Genomic DNA, 10,525 nt, shown 5'->3' with positions numbered 1-10,525 from the left:
CTGGGAATGCAGGATCCTGAGGGGAAGCCTGAACGGAGAACTTGAGTCAGTCCTGGCTGGATTCCACCTGAGGGAATGGACATCCAAACCCAAGAGCCCCACGGGAGGGTCCTGCAAGCTGGAACTGCCCATTCTCAGCACTTTGGGAGGGCTCTGGAGCAGCTCCCCATGGCCAGGCTGTCACCCCAGCCCAAGAGAAGAACCAGGTGCTGTAAGAACAAGGACATGGGGCAGGTTTGTGTGGCTCCTGAGGGGACACCTCCAATCCAATCCGAGTCTCCAGCTCTGGTGGCACAGAGCAGCTCTGGAAGCCCCTCAGGTGTGGAGCTGAGCCCTCACCTGTATGGCAGACAGAGAATTCCTTTGGGGCTCCGACAGCTTTTAGAGCAGCAAAGCCCCGTGGGTCTGCAGAGCGTGGTCAGGAGGACTGAGGGCTCTCCTACTGCCATTCCCACCTTTAACAGGTTCTTTTTAGCGTTTCTGTGAAATGATTTGTGAATTGCTGTGCAATCAGTGACTCTGCCAGGGCTGGGACTGCAGGTCGGTGCCTGAAGGGATGCAAGGCCATGCTTTTCCCGTCCTCAGGGCTCACTCTGAGATGTATTTTGATGGTTTCTCAGAGTGCCCAGGCGCTGTTCTCCAGCAGGATGAGCAGAGAGATGGAGGACAGAGCTCTTAAATCACTGCAGCCACTTCCTTGAGCACCCACTGGCTGCCTCAATGGGATTTCCTGAGGCACTCACAGGCCTGGAGTGTTTAAACAACTGACAGGAACAAAAACTCTTAAGAAATGCAGAGATCTCGATTTTCCAGCCCTCCTCTCTGCTGTTGGGCCATTGCCTCTCACTCAATCCTGCTGACAGAGAAGCAGACGTGTATTTGCATGTGTTTGCATAAATTTTCATGCATCTGAGCACAGGCCAGTAAAAGGCTGTGCTGTCTCACTTGGAAAGATGTTACAAGGAGGCCTGAATGGAGTGAGAACTGTATCAGTGAGTTAGTACCGAGTGTCAGGCAAAATGATGGATAAAATATCCATTTCTGGAACCTGCCAGCAGCAGAACTGTCACGCTGTGAGCAGCACGTGGCACGTGAAAATGTAAAAAGCTTTTCGCCATCTAGAAATGTCTGTGAGGTGCCTGAAGTCCTTTGGCAGCAAGTGAAAAAAAAAATACAGGAGCTTTCTTTCCTGGAGTGGCTTTTCTCTTTATTATGTCATCTGTTGGGTGTTTCGTACAGAGCAGTGTGAGTGGGAGTCTGGAATCATCACCATCTCCAGATTATCGGGGAAAAGATCCTTTTAGGGGAGGAATGTGGCTCCATTAAAGCCTCAGCCTGGCAGCTGGGAGCTGATGGATGAGGTTTGCGGAGGGAAAAGCCCGTGACAGCCCCGGGATTCCTTCTGTCTGTGCTCAGCTTCCCAAAGCTCAGCCAGCAGAGGCCTGCTCTGAAAGCAGCCACAATCCACAAGCTGCTCCTGTTGGCTTTGGACTGGAGCCACCAGACTGTTGGAAGCTGCTGCTTCCCCCTGTGTGTAAAACAATTTCCCTTTTCCCTTTCCCAATTCCTGGCCTGGCTGTGAAGAAAATCACTTTTAAAGCTCAAACCTATCCTGAGTGTCTTCTCTGCTGGGGTGAATTTCACAGATTTAAGCAGTTCACAGCTCACCCCTCAATTTTTTATTGCTCTTTCAGGGGCAATGTAACTTCTCTAAGCTCAGCATTGCTGGCAGTGTGTGATATCCCTTTATTTGCACAGTTTATCTCTTCCTACCTGTGGCATTGGATAAGTTGCTAATAACAAAGGCTCGTTATCACCAAACAAACGTTCTGAAGTGGCACCATAAAAAAGCTGTCAGTCGGCTGGCAAGGGAAACTTTTAGATCAAATTCTCTGGAAGAAAAGCTGAAAATAAGAACCTTTTCTTTTCTCTGTGACTGTGGGTGACTTCTGGAGTTATTCATGGCTTTGTCAGCACGAGATGATCCTCGGGTTTGTGTTCATAAAGGCAGTCAAGGCTTCACCTGGCAGGGACAGCCTTTCAGTAGAGCCAGCTCTCTTTTAGGTATTTCCTTTAATTCCTTTTTATTTTTGGGAGGGATAAAGGAGGGAAATAATACATTTCTCACAGCCAGAAAACACACAATCAACCTTTGAATGGCTCCTCTGTTGTGTTTTTTTCCCTTTCTTGTGTCAACAAGGCCCTGTGTCAACATCCAGCAAGCTTTTACTTGTCCTGAGTGTGTCCCTTGGGGCTGTTGAGAGGGAGGTGGGGACAGCATCTCCAACATGTTTCCAGTCTGGCACGGGGGGATTGCAAAACCACTGGAGAAGGAGCAGCAGGGAAAGAGGAAGAGGCTGCAAGGGATGGAAACGGTGCTGCTTATGTGATGGAAGCTGATAAAACATGGAGATTTTGGGGTGTAGGAATATTTTTCTGGAAATATCTTTGTGTCCTCCACTGAGGAGGGTTTTTTTTTTTTTTTGCCTGGATCAGGGCATCAAGGATGGGATTTGGGGTGGTTTCAGTGCTGACACTGCTATGTGGCTGTGCCCGGCAGTGGGATCAGGGATGGGCACAACCACAGCCCTCGCACAGAGCAGTGCTGGGGAGGAACCACACCACAGTGTATTGATAAGTGTGCAATCTGCCAATAACCTATCAGAATTACACATCCACCTCATCTGGAGGTCAGAGATATCTTGTCAGACTCCAACACTCGCCCTCCTTGCTGTGCACCCTTAGGCTGCTACATTAAGATGTGCTAATGAGTGCTCTTAAACCCTTATTTACCATTTTATGGTGCCCTTTTAATCCCAGACAGCATCTCCCTGGCTCTGCTAAGCTCAGGCCAGCCCTGCCAGACCATGGGGAGGATGTGGGCACCCCATTTCCTCTAGAAGCCTCAAATTTCTTGCCTCAGCCTTGTCTTCTGGCTCTTTCTGGTTGCTGATAAGGGGCTTTGATAAGGGGCTTTGACGTGTGCCTCGAGGTGTGCAGGCAGCAGCAGCTGGCACTGGGTGAGCTCTGGGGCAGAATTTCAGCCCTTCAGTGCCCCAAAAATCTCATTCAGGGGATGAAGCAGCTGCCAGCCCTATTAAAATGAAACTTGGTGGGGTGTCCCTGCACTGGGGTGCACACCTTTAACTGCTGTAAAGTTACAGCTCTTTATAATTTATATAATAACATATATATTTTTTGCTGTGACCTCATGGATTTATCACTTGGGTCAATGCTGAGATTAATCAGGGGAGAAGGGGAGGTGTTATTTGAAGGTGGCAAAATATTTTTAAAGCATGTGTTGGAAAAAAAACCAAAACTCACTACCTTATTTTTCTTACATTATTTTCTTATTATTTTATTTTCTTCTTTTCTTATTATTTTTTTATTTTTCCTTACTGGAAAGATTTTCAGTTCAGTGTGGAAGTGTCTGGATGAGGTGAGAAAATAGCTGGATAGAATTCATATTTATCTCCACAGGTGTAGTTATTTTCTTTTTTCTTTTTTTTTTTTTTTTTTTTTTTTGTGGATTTTTTTTTGTGGAATTTAATATGGAGAGATGCTTCTTTCTTTCTTTCCAGTCTGGGTGCTCAGCTGAGAAACTGAGTCTGCCTCACCAAGAGAAGGCAAAATCTTAGGAAGGTCTGGGTTTATGCAAAAACATCTACTGGAAAAGGGTGAGGGAGACCTTTCTTGAATAGGCTGCTCAAAATCTCATCCTCACCTCTGTGAGAGCAGGGGCAGCAGCCTGGATCAGCAGCAGGAGAGAAAAGCACTCTTTAACACATGAAAAATGACCAGGCTTCAGCATTTGCACCAAGTGATTTATTCATATCAAAAAGAGCTGGTTTAATGACAAGTGTTTGATAAGGCAGCTTCAGATTTATTTAAAAAACAGCAACAATGAAAATAAAAACAGGGAAAAAACCCCACCAAACCACCACAACAACAACAAAACACCCCTGACCCGAGATTAATGTAGTGACAGCATCGTGTAAAAAAACGTGTAAGTAGTGAAGAATAAACTGGACTCTGTTAGGCAGCAGAACTTTGCATAGTTCATGGGCAATTTAATCTGCTTTGGATAGAGTGGATGTGTGAAACCACAGTCCCATTAGCTGTAGCAAATGTCACAGCTCCTGTCCCTCCTGAGGAAGTCCTCGGCCAGGGCTGGCAGGAATTCCAGGCAGTCCGTGCTGGGGCAGGGGAAGCAGTGCTGGCCCCTGCTGTCCATGCTCTGGGGGCCGCAGGCTGTGCAGCAGCAGGCAGGGCTGGGGAAGGGGCACGGGGGGTGGCAGGGCCACTCCTCCACGGGACAGCTGTAGGGTTTGGTGTCCAGAGCTGAGGGCGGGCTGGGGGGCAGCGGGGTCAGGGGGGACAGCTGAGGGGGAGAGCAGCTGGAGTTCCATGGGCTGGGCAGGTCGGCTGAGCTGGGAGAACTGGCAGCCTGGAGTTTGAGAGAGAGAGCGAAAAAAAAGGGGAAAAAATGAGATTTCATGGAAATGTGGCCAGCAGCCAGAATCTCTCAGCCTTCCTCAGAGGGGTCTGGCTGCCCAGGGAGATCGTGGAGGTCTAAACCCAAATAAGTAGGGACAATCACTAGCAGAAACTGTGCTGCTATTTGCAGAAAATCTACAGGACCTCTAGAAGAGACACTCCCCATCCTGCAGCCCCTCCCAGTGTATTTGGGGCTCCCCATGGGAAAGCATTCAGAGCCCATGAGCATCCCAGGTTCATAAAAACAGCCAGATTCCCATATTGCCGCTGTTCTGCTCCAGCATGTGACTCCCTTTCCCCCTGGGGACACCTGTGGCTGCTCCCCTGGCTCCCAAAGCTCACCAGGCCCTGGTTGAAGCAGAGCTGGACTGGCTGGAAGGTGTCTGGGGTGTAGTGTGAGGAGGGCTGCAGGGCACTGAAGGCTGGCTCCGAGGGTGGCTCCTGGAGGCAGGAATCTATCAGCTGCTCCAGGTACCCAGGGCTTTCCTCACAGGAGAGGCAGCTGGAAAACTGCCAGGACGGGCAGCAGCTGGGCACAGGAGGGATGGGTTCTGCTTCAAAAGGTTCTAGGAGAGAAAGGAAAGCAGCCAGCAGCAAATGAATCAGTGTCTGTCTTCACAGAGGGCAGGTGCTGCCCCAGGCCAGGTTTCAGTGCTCTCCTGTGCTCGGTAACCCTGTGAATTTAGACATTAAAACAGGCCCTTCAAGGGCAAGGTGAATTTTGTAGGAAAGCAGAAGCCAGGAGGGAGATGCTCAAAAGCACATGGATAATAACTCAGGGAATCCAGCCCCCCTCAGCTATAAAGATCTTTAAATGCTGGAAACCCTTCTGCTCCAGTCATTTTGGACAGGGATCCAGCTGGAAATTCCCCTCAGACTCTTGACCCTCTGGCCCCAGAAGATGCCAGGCAGTGATTTCTGTTTCCCAGCCTGGCAGATGTGCCTTTGCACATCCCCAGACCCAGGGCAGCTACACCTGCAGGAAAAAGGGCATAACAGGAGGATAATTTGCTTTTTCTCTCCTGCAAACAGCCAGGCAGGAGACAAACTTGTGAGCAGAACAAATGGAGCAAGTCAGGGATGATGTGGCACTGTGACCACGTCCTGTTACTGGCCAAAGGGTGAGTTCCTGGAAAGCTCACAGCAGATCTGGCTTTTCAGAATTATTATCTTTTCACACTGAGTTCAAACATGGTTTAAGCCCTGTCCACGTGAAGGGCACAGGTCTGAAGTGCACATTGCAGGGTCAAAGGTGGCAGTGTTTAGCTGGCTGTGGGGAGTGAGAAACACACAGAATACATAAACTGATGGAGACTTTCCAGCCTGAAAAGGCTTTGGCATGTCAGCTGTGGCGTGTCTCACGTTTCTTTGTTAACATAAGCAAATGGATTCCCAGCTATCGATGAGTTAACAATTTCCTTGTCCATGCAACGTGTGCACTCACACCTGCCCAGCCTTTCCTCTGTGCTTTGGCTGGGGATAATTGAAGGATCTGTGAGCCCAAAGTGCCCCTCCCCTCACCCCTTCCCCCTTTTCCTTGGATATTCGCAGGCAGGAGGAGGAAACTCTTGGTGGTGTTGAAAATCTGGTATTTCTCTCACTCCTATGGGTGCCGGCAGGAGAGGGGGAAGAGAACAGAACTCAGCCAGGTGCTCCAGGGCACTCTGACCCTCAGTGGCACCCACAGCCTGGGGAAGGTGATGTTATTCCCTAGGGATGAGCACCCCTTCCCGAAGGGGATGCAATTCCTTGGGAAGAATAACCTCTGGGAAGGAGTGCGCTCCTGAGCTCCTCATCTGCATCCCACAGGCTCCTTGCGGTGTTGATTGGCCGCACCACGGGTGGTGCCAGCCTCAAACAAGGGCTGGGAAGGCTCGGGGCTGTGGGAAAATTTGGGAATGGGGCAGGAAGGGTCGTGTGGATGGGATTTGTACCAACCTGGGTGAGGCGGAGACACAGACTCTGCAAACTGGATGCCGCTGCTGCTGCCCCAGGAAACCTGAGCGAAGAGAAGGGAAGGAGAGGAGCTGTGGCACAGAGCAAGGTGAGTCGAGCAAACTCTTGAAATAAACCTTATTTTCCTGATAGCTATGGCTGGGGAAACCTCCCCAGCACTGACAGAACATGAGATTAATGTGCATAACACCATTTTTCCAGGTGACAGCGCTGGGAACCAGAGCACCGAGCTGAAGCCCCTGAACCTGGGGGCTCTTTTTGCTGCATTCCCGATTCTACGGAGCTGACGTTGAAACGAATGTGTGTTAATTTTGGGAGTGTGAATTCCACAGTGGAGGGAATCCCAAGGAATTCGTAGGGATGGATATTACTGAGAATGAGTAATTAACTAAAGACCACCACAGGTATCCCATCAGACTGGATTGATGCCGTTTGAGAACCAGCTCTGGCAGTGCTCCTTGGAAAGGGACAGCTTTGCTTTTTAAGGAATGTTGGAAGCTGAAGCAAGACAGATCAACCACTTCTAGGAACCTGACCTGCTGGAAAGGAGAAATCCACCCCCAAAGCAACAGGAGTTTTGATGCTTGAGGGCCAGGATTTTACTCTGCAAGTACAAAGTTGGATTTTTTTTCCCTCCATTTTAGTTCATACAGCCCTCCTCTTCACTTCCTTCATTCAAGATGCTCTTGAGTGAGCAGCTCATTTCCCTAGCAACAACTTCCTAGCACATCCCGTGCATTTAATTCCTTAAACAGTGGCTCTTCTGGGCTGAGAGTGCCTTTTTGCCCTGGTGCAGATGTGACAAGGCAGACAGAGATGGAGTCCCCAGGCTGAGCTTTTCACAGCACCCATCCTGCCAACCCGAAGCCTCGGGGGTTTTGGGGCAGGCCATACCTTGTGCAGGTCACCGAGGTGACTTCCCTCACTGCCACTTTTCACTTTTTCCTCTGTGGGCACCACAGGGGTTGTGTCAAGTGCTGGTGAGAAGTGAAAACCGGTTCCACGCAGCCCTGGGACACCTGGCTGGGATGAAGAGGCTGCTGCTGGTGGGGAGGAGTGACCCAGCGTTTCCAAAACCTGACAATTCTCTTCACCCAGACCTCTCTGCCCCTGGCTCCCTGGCTGATTTTTGTGCAATCAGCTGCAACAAGGTGCAGAGGCTGAAATCTGAAAGGCTTCAAGAGCTGCAAAGTCATGAACCAGGAAGAAATAATGATTTGCCAAGCTCTTTATGCAAATCCCCGGAGTGGCTGGAGCTGGAGGAATCCTACAAAGGCTGGAAGAGGGAATGAGGGGGAATGTGTATGTGTTTGTGCACACAGAGCTCCATCCCCTCCTCCAGAAGGGATGGGGCTGCCCAGGTGAACCTTCCATCCCAGAGGGAGTGACTTTTTTGGAGCAGCAGCTCTGTTTTCTCCCTGCATTCCTCAGATTCTCACTCCTTAAGGACACTGCTGCAGCTACTCTGGCTGAATATTCTTTCCCTCCATCCTCACCAGCCGGTTACACTCAGATTTTGGCCCAGAGATTACGGTCTTGGCAAAAAAAAACACATTAAAAGAGAAGGTACAAAGCAAACACCACAATATTTTTACTCACTGCTGAACTGGTGGCTGCTTGCCGTGCTCTCCTCTGCTGCAGCAACTCCTTGACTGTGATCTTCACCCTCACACCTTGGTACACCTTGGGCTTTCCTGGAAGAATTTGTGGAAGAACACTTTGCAAGGAGGGAGAATCTCGGGGCAGACAGCAAATCCAGCAGGTTTTCAGTGAGAGGACAATTAGACCTAACATGACTGATTGGTCTCTGTTTCAAATCACACCCACAGCCCCCTTTAACACCTTCTATTCCAACTTGAGACAAGCAGACACTCATGAAAATCTTGCTGTTGATAATATTTAATAACCACATGTTTTATTTTTCTCTATCTCCTTCTTCCCCCTGCCCCCCTTCCAGCTTTCCCAATACCAAGCTCCAGCCTGCCCAATACCAAGCTCCATCTGGTGCTGCTGTTGGATTCATTTAAATTCCTGACATATTTGCCTCTCTCAGGACCTGAAAATAAATGTGGGAAGCGCTTCATCTGGCAGATGAAGCCCAGGAATAAAACAATGGCAATATGTGGGTGGTTATTCAGAGAACTAAACAAAACACCAATAAAACGACTGCTTTCTTGCAAAGCCTACATTATCTCTTTTTTCTACTCGTGTACAAGCCCTATTTATTTCAAACAAGAATTTAGGGTGTGTTTAATCTAACCAAAACCAATGAGTCACTACCTGATGAGGGATTTTTAGGACAGGAAATGATAAAGAATTTACTTCTTCTGAAAAACCACTTTCACTTGTTGCACTCATGGTAAAACACTCAGATCCTCTGGCAGTTGTTTCTGTCCTAACTTTCTGCTGGTGTTTTAATCCAAATTACACAATAAAAGGAAACACACCCAGACTGGCCTCTGCACTCAAAAAATGCCAGAGCAGGGAGCAGACAGCCCTGAAGGAGGCACCAAAAAATAAACTCCCAGCAGGAGAACAGCAGTGCCAGAGCTAAACCCGGCCTTCCAGTGCCACCTCTGGACATGGAACACCTTCTCCAAGGCGGCTGCACAGTGCCAGGAGCTCCTGGCACAAAAACAACGCTGGCTTTGCAGGTTCTGCCCACACAGCCAGGGAATCCTGCACTGCAGGCACTGTCCTCTTCTGCTGTGACCTCTGCCAGCCCTCCCTGTGCCCCCGTGGTGTTCTGGGACAAGCTGTGACAGGTCCCTCCAGAGAGGTGACAGGGCTGGGGATTATTAATCTCACATTTTGGTGTTCTGTTTCTGTTCAATAAACTAAAGATGGGGAAAATGAGGGGAGGGAAGGGTGGGATTTAAGGAGAACATGCTGGTTACCAGACCCTGCGGCCAGGGAGGGCTCTGAGGTATCAGCCCCTTCTAGCAGGATCAAGGATGGGATGGTGAGGGTGGGCAGGGAGCAGAGTGATGGCTCTGGGCTCAGGGTGACAGGGCTGGCAAGGGTGGGCACAGGGTGGCCAGGGCAGGTGGGCAATCAGGAGCAGGGTGACAAGGACAGGCAGGGCTGGGGTTGGGGTCGAGGAGCAGGGTGGTGAGGGTGGTCTGGGGGGCAAGGGCAGGGTGCTGGGATCCAGGGGCAGAGTGATGGTGCTGAGGGTGGGCTGGGAGTAGGGTGACAGGGACAGGGGGTGGACTCGGGGTCGGGGAGTGGGGTTGGGATTCAGGAGCAGCATGGCCGGGGGCAGAGTGTGCGGGGAGGGCACCCAGAGATGTGGGAAGGGCACCCAGAGATGCAGAGAGGGCACCCAGAGGTGCGGGGTGGGCACAGAGATGCGGGGTGGGCACGGAGGTGCAAGGAGGGCACCCAGAGGTGCGGGAAGGGCACCCAGAGGTGCAAGGAGGGCACACAGCGATGCAGAGAGGGCACCCAGAGGTGCGGGAAGGGCACCCAGAGGTGCAAGGAGGGCACACAGCGATGCAGAGAGGGCACCCAGAGGTGCGGGAAGGGCACCCAGTGGTGCAAGGAGGGCACACAGCGATGCAGAGAGGGCACCCAGAGGTGCGGGAAGGGCACCCAGAGGTGCAAGGAGGGCACACAGCGATGCAGAGAGGGCACCCAGAGGTGCGGGGAGGGCACCCGGAGCTGCGGGGTCCCCTGTCACCCCCTAAGCGGGGGTCGCAGCACATCCAGCCCGGCGGGAGCGCCGCTCGGTGCCCGCGGAGCCCCGTGCCGATCCGGGCAGCAGCCGATCCTTCCCTGCCTCCTCCCTCCCTCCTCCCCGCCCTCCCCGCTCCCTCCTGCCTTGGCAGGCGGGATCGCCCGGCTGGCGAGGTGACCCCGGCGAACCCCGAAAGCGCCCCGGAGCGGGGTGTGGGGGCCGGCGGGGGGACAGAGCGGGGCTTACCGGACATCCCGAGCCGGAGCGGGCAGCACCTCCGCAGGTGCCCGGAGCAGCAGCAGAGGTGGCCCCGGCCCCGGCCCCACAAGCTGCCCAAGGGGGCCAGAGGAGTCAGGCTCGATATTTGGGGCGGAAGGGACCTGCCTGCCTGGT

At 51.6% G+C, this 10,525-nt stretch overlaps 1 protein-coding gene across 2 annotated transcripts; it reads right to left on the bottom strand.

Moving 5' to 3' along the window:
* Positions 1-3,632: 3,632 nt before the first annotated feature.
* POU2AF3 (POU class 2 homeobox associating factor 3) lies at positions 3,633-10,525 on the bottom strand. Of its 2 annotated transcripts, XM_058857219.1 has the most exons (5): positions 10,379-10,525; positions 8,053-8,147; positions 6,436-6,496; positions 4,840-5,063; positions 3,633-4,447 (listed from the first exon to the last, which is right to left on the bottom strand). In XM_058857219.1, the coding sequence occupies exons 1-5, from the start codon at positions 10,383-10,385 to the stop codon at positions 4,115-4,117; spliced, it is 720 nt and encodes a 239-aa protein (XP_058713202.1). In that variant the 5' UTR covers positions 10,386-10,525; the 3' UTR covers positions 3,633-4,114. The 2 variants fall into 2 exon arrangements, with proteins under 2 accessions (XP_058713202.1, XP_058713201.1); XM_058857218.1 differs by lacking the exon at positions 10,379-10,525 and having other exon boundaries at positions 8,053-8,853.

This window comes from Poecile atricapillus, chromosome 25 (genome assembly GCF_030490865.1).
Source record: "Poecile atricapillus isolate bPoeAtr1 chromosome 25, bPoeAtr1.hap1, whole genome shotgun sequence".
Classification (NCBI taxonomy): Eukaryota; Metazoa; Chordata; class Aves; order Passeriformes; family Paridae; genus Poecile; species Poecile atricapillus.
The sequence above is the reverse complement of the archived record's forward strand: the minus strand, read 5'-3'. Positions and strand labels throughout refer to the sequence as shown.